Source organism: Vigna umbellata, chromosome 9 (genome assembly GCF_029865625.1).
Source record: "Vigna umbellata cultivar VRB3 chromosome 9, Vumbellata_1.0, whole genome shotgun sequence".
NCBI lineage: Eukaryota > Viridiplantae > Streptophyta > Magnoliopsida > Fabales > Fabaceae > Vigna > Vigna umbellata.
In genome coordinates this window covers 27,820,638-27,836,667 of record NC_142173.1, presented here as the reverse complement: position 1 = coordinate 27,836,667, position 16,030 = coordinate 27,820,638, and the positions used below count along the sequence as shown (strand labels likewise).

The 16,030-nt window shown below is 32.4% G+C and overlaps 2 protein-coding genes across 2 annotated transcripts; both read left to right on the top strand.

The window, feature by feature from the left end:
* The first annotated feature begins 554 nt into the window (after positions 1 to 554).
* LOC148193125 (glycine-rich domain-containing protein 2-like) lies at positions 555 to 5,728 on the top strand. Its single transcript, XM_088099674.1, has 9 exons — positions 555 to 650; positions 869 to 1,048; positions 2,441 to 2,558; positions 2,674 to 2,934; positions 3,234 to 3,695; positions 3,999 to 4,537; positions 4,748 to 4,949; positions 5,086 to 5,238; positions 5,338 to 5,728. Exons 2-9 carry the CDS (start codon positions 888 to 890, stop codon positions 5,437 to 5,439), a joined length of 1,998 nt encoding a protein of 665 aa, XP_087955800.1. The 5' UTR covers positions 555 to 650; positions 869 to 887; the 3' UTR covers positions 5,440 to 5,728.
* An 8,044-nt stretch (positions 5,729 to 13,772) lies between these two features.
* On the top strand, positions 13,773 to 14,642 carry LOC148193124 (uncharacterized). Its single transcript, XM_088099361.1, has 2 exons — positions 13,773 to 13,913; positions 14,052 to 14,642. Exons 1-2 carry the CDS (start codon positions 13,773 to 13,775, stop codon positions 14,640 to 14,642), a joined length of 732 nt encoding a protein of 243 aa, XP_087955487.1.
* The last annotated feature ends 1,388 nt before the right edge of the window (positions 14,643 to 16,030 follow it).

Here is a 16,030-nt window from a genome sequence, read left to right as displayed (position 1 = left end):
TAAAATATTTTATTATATTAAATATTTAACAATTACAAGTTACTTTATATTTAATTTTTAGTATATTTAAAAAATCATGTTTTAATAGAAACTTTTTATGTAAAAATAAATTAATTTAAATATTTAAAGAGAGTCATTTATGTATAAATTCAAAGAAAATATTTTAACATTTATTTGTAATTAAATGTAATTATTTGATGTTAAATTAGAGATGATCAAATTATTTTATTTTAAAATAGAAAAAACCTAAATTATAAACACGTGGACTAAATTAAAAAGAAATAGGGTCAGTGACACGATGACCTGTGACAATTTTTTGTTTTTTTTTAATTTAAAAATATGAAAAAATTAAAAATGTCATTGATACAAACACGACACTACGGTTAATTCAACGGTATTGATCAAATTAAATCATTTTAAGAAAATAAAAAAAAATAAAGAGACGTTGAACAGTATGGAAAGTAAATTCATAATTAAACCTTTTAAAATTAATCAAATTATTCTTTTGGATATAAAATTAATTTTAAATTTCAATATTAATTAGCGAAGACAGTTTTAAACTCACTAAAAATTATTTCATAGTTATAAACCCCAAAATAAAACCCACCTCAATAGTTTTCTCAGTCAGAATGAACGAAGTTCAATCACAGGTTTCTTCTCAAAATCTAATCTAAAGTATCCGCGTAGCGTGTGAAGTTTCAACAGATTTTTATTTTACTTCCCCCATAACTGGGTCACCGCTTCCGAATGAGAAGGAAAATTTTCAAAATCTTCACGATTGAGGGCAGAAAAAGAAAGGAATCTTCGTTTCGAAGTTTATTCAAAGCCTTAAATAGCTATATTGATCATTTTGTTCTGCGTTTTGAAGGTGAAATTGAGCAACCGTCATGGAGACACAGCAAGAGTTGGAGTGGGCTGAAGCTCAGAAAATCGTGTTAAGCGAAAACCTCGTTGCTACGGCTAAACAACAGCTTCTGTTTCTTGCAGAGGTTGATAGAAATCGTGACCTTTATGATGATGGCCCACTTTTGCGCATAGCTGTTTACAGGTATCTTTTGCTTCCTGAAATTTTAAGAATCCATAAATTTAGTATCTAAAATTTTCGTTTAGTTTAACTCTTAAAACTACTATACTACAATTATCTTAGTGTTTTTACTGTTAATGGACACGAATCAGGATCGATGGAAACATCTGATAAGTATATATTATTAATCTTGGTTGTCGGTTTTGAGATACTTTGTCTCTCTCTTTCTCTATCTGTATATATGAAAAGAAAATGTTAAATGAAAATAGTTTTGAAGTTTTATTAGAAGGTCCTATAGTTTACATAAAATAATAAGCTTAATATGAATTTTAGAATAATAGGCTTAATATCAATTTTAGTGCCTACTTTAGGTGGGACTTATTTTTGTTAGAATGTTAAATATAATCTGTTTAATTTGGTTTTTTTGTTAAAGACGTTTAAATGTCTACTTAACAAGAAAAGGAATAAATTGTCACGATGTCATCACCATCTTCCCTAGTTTTCTTTCCATAAACGCTTTGTCAAAAATCACAAAACTATTAAACTTGCTGAAAACCCATAATTCTTAAATCAAACATCAATCCTAATTCGTGAAATCATGCCTCTTCTGTGAAAACCTGCAAAACCACAAACTACACCATCATTGAACTCGTTCAACCTTGATGCAAAACTATTTGCAATAAGCGAAACTCTCAAATTACTTTCAATTAAATAACAAAAACCTACAGAAATCAAAATCAACCCCAATCTACAGAAGTTAGGGTTTTTGGTTTGGAGAAGATGGTGATGACATGGTGAGATGATGATGTGTTCTGTTTTTTCTTACATGGACGCTATGCCGTTATTGATTTAAACGTTGTCGGAAAAAAAGATCAAATTGAACATAAATTGCGATATAAGAGACTAAATTGAACATTCGAAAAAATAAGTTCCATATCGAGCAAAACTGACAAAAATAGGGACAAAAAAGTAGTATTAAGCCAAAATTATATTTTCATTTACTCATGGATTCTATTGTTGGTAAACCTTTTGACTTTTGTATAATTATTTTAAAATTTGTGATTATAATAGTTTTTAATAAATTGACAGAATAAAATATTTATAGCTATTATGCTATAGATTACACTCTTGTTTTAATTCTAAAATTATGAAACTGATGATTTAAATAACTGATGTTTTATCATTTTAATGGTTTAATATTTTTGTAAATTTATATCAAAGTTAATTAGCTCTCGGTAATTTAAGGAACTATTTGATGTATTACTCGTGCTCTTACCAAGTTTTTCACGGGCATGTAACTAAAATCCTATTATGTATGTTAGTGCCTGAAATGTGCATGTTTCCTGTGTTGTATATTCATTCACCTTTTATTTCAATAGATTGTGTTTTAATCGTTAGTGTTTGTGCTGTCTTTAGGTATAAGTATTGTTGGCTTCCTTTACTGGCCAAACATACTGAGTCACCTGTGACAGAAATCCCTTTGGTTGTGCCTCTTGATTGTGAATGGATTTGGCACTGTCATAGGCTTAATCCGGTAAGCTTGAGTGCTGAAGTCAAAATTACATATAAGTTTTCTTTTTATTTGTGAATTTGTTTTCTGAAAGAATTGTTGTATTTCTGGAATCACCCTTTTCCAACATTTGTGTCAGGTGCGTTACAAAACTGACTGCATCGAACTTTATGGGAGAATATTAGGCAATTCGAAAGTGTTATCTTCAACTCAGGGAACCAGCAAAGAGGAAAGTGAGAAAGTCTGGGATTCAATGTATCCAAGTGAGCCATATGAACTTGTTGGTCTAAACAATCATTCATTACAAGGTTTTGCTGAAAACTTCTTGGAAGCCAAACAAAGTACCACCAATTATGATCTGATTTCAGCTGTTAAAAGACAGACTACTTTCTTCTATCAGGTAATTAAGAAATTTAGATTGGAGTGGCCTGCCTTGTTAATACCTACCTAACCTTCAATCTGTAGTATAGACAAATAAGCCAGTGTCAGGTGCTATTTTAACTTGCTGTTCATACATTTTATGGGTAAAGTGATTACTAAGCATATGTAATAGAGTACATTGGTTTTGGACTAACACTTCAATGAAAGTAAAGGTGATTTTTATTCAAGTAAAGTATATAATGAAATTACTCAATGAATAAAATGTCTGAAAGCAATACCAGCTTGTGCTTATCCATTGGTCTCCAACTTCAATGACAGGTTTCCAGGCCTTATTGGAAAGTGGATACTTTTCTTGAAGGAGCTGTGGCCAGATACAAGGGGTTTCTGCATTTGATAAAGAGGAATAGAGAGAGGCACATAAGCCGCTTCAGTGTTCCAACTTATGACATTGACCTCATATGGCACTCTCACCAATTGCATCCCGTGTCTTACTGTAACGATCTAGTGGCAATTATGGGCAAAGTATTAGAACATGATGACACAGATTCTAATAGGACCAAGGGCCAAAAGCTGGATGTCGGCTTTTCTGAAACCACCAGACAGTGGGAAGAGACATTTGGTTCAAGATACTGGAAAGCAGGAGCAATGTACAGGGGTAACCCCCCTTCTCCTCTTACTGTTGATAAGTATAAGATAGTTGGTACTCACCAATTCTGTTCGGCTCCATCCAATAACACGAACCAAAATCTGATTCAACTTCCACAGAAACTGCTTGTGCAGGTAGCCTCCAATATTTATTTCTTCTATATTCTTTGTTACGGGAGAAGACACTAGCAATTGGGAAATGGATCCTGCTTAATTACTTTATCACTGCATGAGATCCTAGACTTTCAATAATTTTATTAACATAATTTTTTTTTATTGAAAGTAGATGTTTAGAATAATATATGGTGAGATCAAAAACACTTCACCATCTCAAGGTTTTCTTGTTTTACTGGAGAGGATCCCTTTCCCTAACAAGTGTAACTTGTCATGTTTTTTGGACAACTGTTGCAACATTTTTTGTTCATGATTCTTATTCAGGTGATGCTTGAGATTGTTGACGTGAGAAACTTACCATCCGACCATAAAGGCAAGCTACTTGTGTCCTTCAACAAGAAACAGGAAGATGTGCTTTTCAATACCAAGAAGCAATTAAGCATTTCCTCAAAGTCACAAGGGAAACAAGTTGCTGTTTTCCAATGTGAAAGTAATGGAGAGTTACTCCTTGAACTCATTTCTCGCCCAAGTTTTAACTTTAGAGGACTAAAGCTACACAAAGTATTGGGAAAAACTTCAATCAATTTGGAGGATTTGCAAAATGTAGCATCTAAACTGCCAATAGACAAATGGTTAGATTTGACATGTACAGTCAATTGGTCAAAGCCTATTAGCATTCGCATTGGTCTGTCTTTAACTCCTCCAGTTTCAGTACCGTATAAGCTGCACTTTGTTTCTATGCTTCCATTCAAAAAAAGTTATTTTTCCTTCCTACTTCCGAGAAGGTCCCAGCAAATTAAATGTTGGACAAATATAAATGTTGTGAATGAAGCACGCAATAAGATAATCAACATCCAGACAGGGTAAGTCAAATTGCTTATGGAGTTTAGAATATCATGAGCTGAGTTGCTTACTAATTAACAATGTTGAATCAGTTAAAACTGGGCTTTTCTCTCACTCTGCTAAAAGTGCCAAGCACTAGCTTTGATGCTTTCTCTTGCCGTTTTCTCATAGCAATCTTAATTAACAAATATAGTTTTTCTTGCCATTTTCTCATGTTATTTTTGCTATAGGAACCTGTCAACTGAGAACACAAAGAGTAGTATCAATAAAAAAGTTATCGGCCGGACTGCATCCGGTAACACCCATCTTCTTGCCGAGTTAAAAGGAACAGTCTGGTCAATGATGAACTCTAACTGGGTGTTACAGATAAAGAAGACCGGTGATGAAGATAAACGTTTATTTGAGCTATTTGAGCTCACAGGCACTCGGAATGTAACCTTCTTTTTCTATATATATTCTTTAATCTATTACCGAATGTTGAGTTAATCTCAGTTCATTTGGGGCTTGAGCTAGAGATTCATTCTTCTAAGGTTCAATGTTGTTAATCTTAACACTCAATTTTTCGCAGGTGGTTATCTTTCCTGGGAGAAAATTGGAGTATGAAACTAGAAACTATGGAAATGGAGAAGAAAGTTGCTTGATGACAGCAGTAAAATTCTCTCCAAAATATCCTTATGGAAAAGCAGTGGCTTTGATGGATTTAGAATACGGATTTCTAGAGGTATTTTAGCAAAAAAGCTCTAATTCTTCGTTAAATGTCAATTGCTGCTAAACATTACTAGTCTGTGACAGCTTTAAAATTTGTTTGTTTGGTGAACAGATAAAGGAGGAGTGGCTGGTATTGCCTGCGATATTGTCTGCATTTATTCTCTCTAATTTTCCAGAATTCAGTAATGAGAGTAAGGAAGAAAATGGCACGTAATAGAAACAGATGATTTGATGAAAAAGCTGCAGAAAAATGCTGATGGGCAAATGTTATGTCACTTTCCTCTAGAAAAAGGCCCAGTATAGGCCACATGTCCATAAAAGTTTCTACTATTTCATGCAATTCACTTGTCGGCACAGCACAATTATACAAAAAAATATTTCTGGGAAGTCTAGACCTGTGTATGTACGGTAAGAACAACTTTTTAAGGGACTGACACCTTGCTGTAATCAGTTTCAGTTTCACAAAAACCATCTGTAATGTACTTTTTCATTTGACCAACTCACCTACATTATAATATACCTAGATCTCTCACCCAATTATGTACCCAAAGAACTAAAGTGTCACGATAATTTTAAATAAAAGTAATATTCGTTTTTTAGAAAGGGTAACCTGCTGGACAGCACGAACATATGCTCATTGTAAACTAATATTTTGTCAGATGTTTTATATTTTCTATCTCTTTCTTTCGTATCCTTTCTATTAAAGTAATAACAATACTTCAGAAAACAAGGTCAGGCAAGAAATAATTTTAGGCAAGTATTTTGTTTATATGGTTCCCAACAATCAATAGATAAGTTCTCCAAAGTTTAAATGCCTTTTTGTTGTGTGTTGACTATTTTAAGGGTGTTTGGTAAAAGAAATTAAATAAATAAAGAAATCGGTGAAAATGATTGAGAATTAATTTTGTTAACATTGTTTGATTTAAAAATAAATAAATATTATTATATTACTTGTTTGCTATTATTATTTTATCAGTAATAGAATTTCTTGTTGCTGTTATTATAATAAGGACAACTTAAATTTAAAAACTTTAGTCAACCTTTTATTATTCCACCATTGACGGTGAAGCATAATTTACATCGTATTTGCTTTTTATGCACTATAATAATTAATTGTGCTATAATTATTTTCTGTGTAGCCTTTTTTTTTGTATTTCACTAAATTATTTATAATACATTCATCCTTCTTATTTCTACTTAAAAACACTCTCGTTTTCTTATATTCACTCTCTTCAGCTATATTTTTAAAAAGGCTTAATACCTTATTTTGTCCCCAGTTTCGCTCGAAAATTCTTTAAAAAAAGCGTCAATTATGTCCTCACTTACTAAAATTTGCATCAATGAAATCTCTTCCGTTAAATCCGTACAGACAGCGTTAATTTATTAAGCCTCAATTAACGTCGTTTGTACGAATTTAACGGAAGGGATTTCATTGATGCAAATTTTATTAAGTGAGAACGTAATTGATGCATTTTTTAAAGGATGAACTAATTTGATATTTTCGAGCGAAACTGGAGACAAAATAGGGTATTAAGCCTTTTAAAAACTAAACATATTGCTTATTTGGTAAACGAGAAAGAAAGAAGTGATAAATAAAATAATATTAAAAGTGTTTAATTAAAAATGAAAAAAAGTAAAAAAAAAGAGAGTATGAAAATAGATAAAGAAAATAAATTAAAATGTCACCCCTAAAACTCACGCATGCCTTTTAATCTTTCTTTAGTAGAGAAGATAAAACAAAATAGTAGAACTGAAAGAGAAGTGGAAAAAAAAAGAGAGAGAAAGGAGTGTAAACAAAAGTTGTTTTCGACACATAAATGAGAAAAAGAATGAACATAAAAAAGAATAAAAATAATAATGTGATTTGTAATGTGTTATGATATTGAAGAAATTAATAATTTGTCTGTAGAGATGGTTTCTATATATTTATCTTTTTTATTTTAAAATATAGTTAAAAGTAAAATTATACATAAAATGTATGAACCTTGTTATATATTGTTATAAATATTATGAAACGTAGGAATCTTGTTTTGTTGTAAGGTATTTACATTGTTACAAGTAGAAATATTTTAAAGAAGATAAAATATGAATATGTTATTAATTAAATTGAAAAGCTTATAAATATGATTTAAACTTATTTTATAAACAAATATTATCTCTTTAAAGTACTTTTTCTCTATCTTTTTATAAAATAGTGAAGAATTTGTTCATCTTTTCTTATATTAAACCCATTTTAGTGATATAGAGAATATAACATTTTTGTCTAATTATAACTCGTCTTTTAGTAAATATCTCTTTATCCTCTTTTCGCATGTATTAATTTTGGAGGTTAAGGTAAATCTCTCTTTGTCAGATAACATGAGACTACATTTAGATTATTTATCAAAGTCTTTTATGTATATGTTTAATTTTATTGTTAAAGTAATGAAATTGAGAGTTTAAATTTGATTTAGCATGTTAAAAGAAAAGTAAGGAAAGCTATTTATTTTTTGATAGTATTGTAATTACAAAAATATCACTATACTTTTGCCTACAACGGTTGCATTTAAACTAATTTTATTTCTCAATGTAAAATAATCATTTTGTAGTAGTGATGATTTTTTATGAGAATATTTAATTTCTTTTAGTTATTATGAATTTATTTATGAGTTCAATGAGCAAGTTATATTTGAGTAAATTATAGTACTTTTGGGTAGTATAAGTTCAATGAAGCTATTAATGATAGTACTGAGTTGCGTTTAAACCAATTTTATTTGTCAATGGCAATAATCATTAGACGATATTTTATGAGAATAGTTAATTTCTTATAGTTATCATGAATTTATTTATGAGTTTAATGAAGTGCAAGTTAAGTAAATTATAGTACGTTTTGTCCGTTTAAGTTTGTATAAAAGTTGTAAATTGTTATATTGATTTTTTGTAGTTTTGCTCAATCATAAATATAACAGGAAGTCAACATTAGTTTTCACCTCTATTTCTTCTCAAGCTAAATTTTTTCACTCTATCGAAAAATGGAGTAGAAAATCAATCTTTTTCTTAGTACTATTTTCGAAGCAAAGAAATTCTATCAAATTAAACAATTTTTCTCAAAGCTAACAGAAATGTCACTTTAATTTATTAGACGTGAATATTAAAAATAAATGAAAATACAATATTGATTACATAGTTATTTATAAATTTCTTATTATTTTCAAGAATCCGAGATATTTAGGTTATATGTTGAGATGTTTAGGTTATATTGAGGACGATATTAAGAATGAGAGACTTAGCATGAAATAACAAGTGCATGAGAGTTAGCATGAAATAACAAGTGCATGAGTTGCGATGTAGCAAGTGATAAATATAGTTCTTTTTTAAGAAATTTATACAACATGTTATAACTCTTGTAATCTATAACTCAATTTGACAATAATGTTTACAAAAACACAAAAAATCTCCTTTTGTATTTTTATCACGAAGTTAGTGTGTAATTGAAATTTAACATAAAGTATTTACAATGTTCAAGACTACATTTCATGAACTTCATTTTCATGCATTGAGAATCATCTCAATTTTAATTTCATGTCAAAATCAATTCACAAATTTACTCAAACTCTATCCCTAATAACTTTAAGCCTATGATAACTCATCAAGTTTCAATCACTTAAATTCTCAATAAAATAACTATACATTACAAAATTTTAGTGCTAGAAACACAAGTATTTACTTCTAACCATAATTTACATAAGAATTTTTTTTATTATATATCAAACTTATTCAAATTTCATATATGACAAGAATCATTTTGTTTACATCAAGTTTTATTGTAGTAGAATAAAATACACCATCCAAAAGATAATTCTTAAACTCTATTATCTCAATTCTTCTCACTCTTAACCGTTATACATCTTTACTTGAGCTCCCATAATAAATCATTATCATCGCAGTCAAACACAAACATAAACAAACAAAAGGATGAGTTAACATGAAAACAAATCAAACATGTCATATTATCTTGCAATATTTATTTACTAGTACTATGTCACAAACATGAAATCGAATAATAGTCCCTATAGCTCTTTGTTTAGAAACACCCATATTTTGAACTCGACAATCTAAGAAACCAACATCAAATACTAGTTTATAAAGCTCTTTGTTTAGAATCACTTGTATTCTAAATTCAACACTCTAAAAACTCTTTAAAGCAAGTCCAAACATAGTTGTTAGAGTTCTTTGTCAAGAGACATTCGTCTTCTAAACTCAACACTCTAAGAACCTTCTATTCAACCAAGCTACCTCTTAATACAATTAACTGCTTAAGAAACCACTTTGAATATAGTTCAAACACGGCTAAAAAAAGTTTGATTCTAACATGCGTACCTCTAATTATAACTAATATAACACTTACACGGAGACAAACAAACATCAAATGCTTTAGCCATAAACACTAGAATAAAGCAACCAAATAACAATAAAAAAGACAAGTTGAAAAAACAACACATTCGTTCACACATTTATGCTATCAAAGCATTAGGGGACTCAACACATAAATGATTTAGAAATCATGATAAGGTAACACACAATTTGTCACTATTAACTTTATCTTTCATAAATATATTGATTTGACATATATGCTTTACATCAATCATATACATGTAGAAAATTGGATAAAACTATTTTACATTTAAAACCCTAATATATTAATTAAACTAAGCAATAATGCAAGATTAGTGTAAAAAAAAATAGTATCAATACAAAAAATTGAATTCAGAACAATAACCAAAAAAACGAAATTTTTGTATCAGCATCTCATAATAAAACGTTAAACTTGTTTTATTTATAACTTTTCATATAAAATTTTAAATGAGGTTATTTTTAATCCTAAACCTACATTTTCATACCCAAAAATCCATTTGTGAACTCATAAGTATCAAATTATTTACTTATAAATACAGAATAAAAATCGGACAGATTACATGCATTTTCATAAATAAACAGCAAACTGGTTTTATTTATAACATTTGACACAGAAACAGCAAACAGCAAACTAGATTCAAATTGCTTTAATTATACTACAGAAACATAAATTTTAGATAGATGAGTTGAATGTAGTTCAATTTATAAGATCATGAAAATTTACACAACAGTATAACTAAATCACATCACATTATAGAATTATTAAAGCACAAAAATATTATATTTACGTGGCGGTAATATGCTCAAGACTAATTAATTCAATTTCTTAGATCACAAAAATTTACAAGACAGTATAACTAAATCACATCATATCAGAAAATTATTAAAGCACAAAATTACTATATTTGCACGATGATCTATGCTCAAGACTATTCATGAAAATGAAATAACATTAAAAGCACTTCATTAAATAAAATAAATAAACAAATAAATTCAAATAAAAATGAGATTGTAAATACCTCACTAAATAAAATAAATTGGCAAAAAATAAAAATGAAATTATAAATACCTCACTAAATATAATAAATATAAATAATAAAGACAAATAAATAAATAAAAAAGTTAAAACACTCCAAAATAAATAGACAAATAAATATAAATGGTCAGAACCCATTAAAAACCCACTAAAAATTTCAGGTAGTGGAAGCCAAGTGTCAAGGAGAGAGTCAGAATTTCAGATAGTGGAAAAAAGGTGGCTGCAGGAGAGTGGCCGTTCGGTTTTAGTGAAGGCAATATTTAATGCCAAATTTCAAACTCTCTGCCATTTTCTGCATGCACCCTTCTTCCCAGATTTCTGAAGCTTCCATTCTCTCCTCCTTCTCTCTAAATCTTCTCCACCTTCTCTCTAAGAAATTCTCATTTTTCTTCTTTCGATCACCACTCAGGCACCGTCTAAATTCTCCCGGCGTCGAGGGCTTCCGTTTAAACCGATCAGTTTTTGATTATGAGCTGGTAAGTTCATCTCTCCCTCAGCCGTATGGTTTTTCCTATACATGCAAACCAAGTTTTTGGTTGCATGAGTTTCTTATCACTTTCTGAACACATTTCTGGTTTGTCTTTTGGGGTAGTTTGTAAAATCGTGAACCATAGTCTCCAAAGAAATCTGGTGGTGAGCTTTTCTCTGCACAGCTGTGAGCTCTGGATTAAGCATTAAAGGTAAGGGAAACTTATATAATTTGCTTTTGATTCTTGCTTTGAATGTTGGCATGTTTGGTTGCTTATTGGATGATTATGAAGTATGTTTATTACCATGTTTTGGTTGTATGAATGTATGAAAAGAAATGTTGAGGAATTGATTGATATAAAGATACATTCGAGGTCTGTAGTTCTCTGTAAAAATTGATGTTTGTCACTGAAGGTCATCATTGACTGATCGGTTCCCTTTGAGCGTTCGGTCTGGACTGAATCTTTCATTTGGGAAGAAGCAGTTGAAGACCGATCGGTTTATCTTAGTAAACTTGTGAAAGAAGTGTTCGGTCTATGTTTAGTTTTCCCATTTTATATTTTACAATCAGTGTAGTCAAGGTATTCAATAACTTCTTAAAAAATTTTAAATCTTATGTCCCACTTTTGTTGGAACCAACTTATATGTAATTAAATTCAGAGTATTTTCCTTCATTTATAAGCTTATTAGTGCTCGGTCATAAACCGGGTTCTCTCTCAATAGTGCTCGGTCTTAAAACCAGCGCTCGACCTCTTTAATGTTAGTTTCATATTAAAGACTAAGTATAAATAACGTTCGGTTTATTCATAATATTCAGTCTGTTATTAGTATTCGGTGTTATAAAGTGTTTGATCTCTATCAATGATGTTCGACCTAGAGTCTTAGTACTTGGCCTAGGCTTTTTGGTGTTCGGTTTGAACTCTTATGAGTCAGTTTAATGAAATGATTCATCTTGTAAATAGCATTCAATCCTGTTATTTACTATGGAGTGTTATTCCTTTCGGTTTCTTTCATAGCTCTGATGATAATTCCTTTGGTTCTAATTGGTTTGTGAGCTGAAGACCTATCGGTCTCACTCCTAGTGCTTGGTCTCGTCTCTATGTTGAAGGCTATTGTTCAGTATTCAACTTCATATTGAATTTCTATTACAATTGGTTTGGTTTGAGGTTTTGAGAACAAGTTATGATGAATGTAATTTATAAAACGAGTTGGGTTATGTAAGAGTATTCCGGGGAGGAATATCTCATGAAATGGTATTGGAATGGTAAAGTATGAATGTGGATAAAGCTTAGCTGGCGTTATTCTGATATTCCGTGATTACTCCTTCTCACGTAGAGAAGGGTAAGTCGTGTCTGTGAATGGCAGGAGGTCCTAGTCCATAAGGTTAACTTGGACGGAAAAGATTAAACTCGGGTGGCAGCTGTTGAGGGTATCCCAGTTACTACATCACCTGAGTGCACAAACGTCGTAGCTACACAGAATTCATACAGTCGGAACGGTCAGAGTCAAATGTTGGTTTCTTGCATGCAATAATGAATGATTAATCTTGTACCATTGATCGGGTGGAATCTGTGTGATATGAAAAATGTTTGATCCATGAATTAAATTACATAAGCTTACCCTTTTCCTGTCTTGTCTATTTCGTTGTTTTGTCTGTCTTTGTTCTTGTTGCAATGATCATCTGTGTGGATGTGAGCAGAAGGAGAAGAGCTGCTGGAAGAGGCATTGGAAGAGACATTGGTTGAGGTGGAAGTGAAGACGGAACATTAGAACCGTTCGGTCAGTCTTTGATCTTCTTTGTATTACCGTTCAGTCTAAGTTATTTTGTAAATCGTTCGGTTATTACTGTAACTTCTATTTTATTTGTATTATAGAATCGTTCGGTATAGTAATTTCGAATACCGTTTGGTCTTGGTCGTAGGATTGTAAGGTTTGCAAATTCACTGTGACTATGTAAGGCCGTTCGGCCATAACCATACCTCCTTTATATGTGAAACTGATATGTAATATTATGAATGTGATTATTCTATTATATGGTTCTTCACTGTATTTTTGGGATGTTACATTAATGGTATCAGAGCAGTTTTGTTCCTTAGAAATACTGTAGGTTATGAGTATGCTAAGCTTTTGTTGTGTACTTAGTGTTCGGTTTTGTAGTTTTTGACTCTTTGAATTGAACTGATGGTTCTTTTTCTCTGCTTATCAGAGAAGAGATGGCTCCTAGACCTCCTCCTCAACCTACCAATCGGGATACGCCTGACAACACTAGATTGCTAGAGTCAATGATAGAGGCTCTACAATAGCAAAACGCTGCTCTAGTACAACAGAACACGGTGGCATTGCAAAGTTTAGAAGCTGCAAGAGCAAAATTCGAAGTAACTCAAAGGCAGTTAATGGAGATATTATCAACCACTAGGAATACTGCTGGAGTGTCATCTTCCTCGACAACTCATCAAACCGAGTGGAGTTTGGAGAGTTTTCTTCAACATCACCCTACTAAGTTCAATGGGAAGTGTCTTCCTGATGAGGCCGACCAGTGGCTGCGTGATATGGAGAGGATCTACAATGCCAAGAGGTGTCCGAATGACAATAGGTTGACATTTACCGAGTATCTGTTGACTGGGGAGGCTAGTCACTAGTGGACTAGCATGAAGATGATATTAACAGACAACCAGACTCCCATCTCTTGGGAGGTTTTCAAGAGTAAGTTCTATGAGGAGTACTTCCCAGATAGCGTTCGGTTCGCTAAGGAAGTTGAGTTTCTTCAGCTAAAGCAGGAAGGTATGTCGGTATTCGAATACACCAACAAGTTTAAGCATCTAGTCAGATTTAATACCATGGCTATAAGTGAAGAATGACAGTGTCGTAAGTTTGAGAATGGATTGAAGAGTGATCTCAAACTGCTGATTTCAAGTTTGTGTATTAAGTCATTTCCTGCCATGGTTGAAAGGGCTAAAGTATTAGAGAAGAATATCTCAGAGGTGGAACAACAGAAGAAGCAACAACAGCAGACGGCTAGAGGACCTATCCTTTCAAGAAACACTTCGGGTCAGAGGAGGACCCCTTATTCTCGGCCTGCACTAACCGCCAACTCTAGTGGGTCTCCTTCTCAGTCATTAGTTGTTGTCGGTCAGTCTGGACAACAAGGAACAGTGACTTGTTTTCACTGTGGAGGACCTCACTACAAGTCTTCCTGTCCTCAATTTGTAGGAGGGAAGTTTTGTACTCGGTGTAGGAGGAATGGCCATTTGGAGAGCGAGTGTAATATGGAAAGGAGAGTTGTGATGAGGCCGCCGAATGCTGGAAGAGTTCAACAGAGAGGTGGTGGCCGAGCACAAGCGGTCGGTCGGGTTTATGCTATAATAGGAGCTGAAGTGGCAAGCTCAGGTACACTTATCACCAGCACTTGCTTCTTGTATGGACTGCCATGTTGTGTTTTGTTTGATTCGGGGGCAACACATTCCTTCATCTTGAAGGCATGTGTCGAGAAATTGAGATTGACCGAGAGTGAGATGTAGTTGGATCTAGTGGTGTCAACCCCAATGATAACGGTTGAAAAACCGTTATTTTTATGCTTAAAATTGATACCAAAAACAACCTTTAAGACTTAGAAACTAGCTTGAACTCATATTTTTGCTTTAGTTTTGTGAATAAGAGAGTAAAAAGTGAATTTAATAGTTTTGTGCAAGATCCCCTTGATTTTGTAGGCTAATTGAATGATTTGAAAGAAGAATTGAAGTACCGAATGATTGGAATGCTGAAAAGTCAACCAGAAACCAGAAAAGTCAACCAGTCAACCAGAAAAGTCAACTAGCCCAGAAAAGTCAACCAATCAACCAGAATGCTGAAAAGTCAACCAGAATACAGAAAAAGTTCGCTGAGCGGCACTTTTCGGGTGCCAAAATCACCGTTGAGGGGCAAAAACAGAAGCTGGGGGCAAAATGGATCATGCGCTATTACCGCTGAGCGCCATTCTAAGTGAGCTTGGACCGGTTTTCTTTTGTTTTTATGGGCTTGGACTTGTTTTATGTTATTTTTATGCCCTATTTAAGGACTTGCACGTCCTAGGGTTTGTATCTTTGGCTGGGAGGAAGCAGAAACACACTTTTCACCCCTTGGGGTAGATTGGGAGATGGTGACGACTCTCCTCTTCTCTTTCTAGGGTTTTTCTATCTCTTTCATTCTTTCATTATTGTTCATCTAGTTTCACCATGAATATGGTGAACTAAACCTTGTATTGTTGTTGGGGAATCAATGTAGTCTTGTGAAACTCTCATATATGGAATTTGTTTTAACATCTTATATTAAGATACATGCTTTCTTTCATCTTTAGTTAGGGATTTTCCTCTTTGCTTAATGCTTGCTTTGTTTAACTCATTCATTGTCATGATTATTGATTTTGTCAATATGGGAACGTACGGGGAAATCTAGATCCGGGGAATTTCTCCCAATAGCATATTGGTTGCCTTTAAGCTCCTGCACTTCAGAAGTAATTACTAGGAATGCTAGGAATTGTATAAACTCGTAATTAAGGATAGGCCTTCTTGCAAGGTGATTTAGAGAGTGGCATTAGTAATTGATGAAAAGAATGATGAATTCCTAAAGTGTGTGAGAGTGAACAAGATGAAATTGATAACCCCAACAATATACTCATCCATCTAATTCATTAAAGTGTTTGTTTTCCTCTTTTCCATTGATCAAATTCATGCATACATGTTTAATTACTGTCTTTTGCATTTAAAACCTACAATCAATTGTTTACAAGTCTCAAATAATCAACAAATCATATAACTAACTAGGCCGTGAGTCCTTTGGGAAAACGATACTTGGTCTTACCTAGTTTTATTACTTGATACGATTCGGTCACACTTGCCGATTGTTAAACAAGTTTTTGGCACCGTTTTTC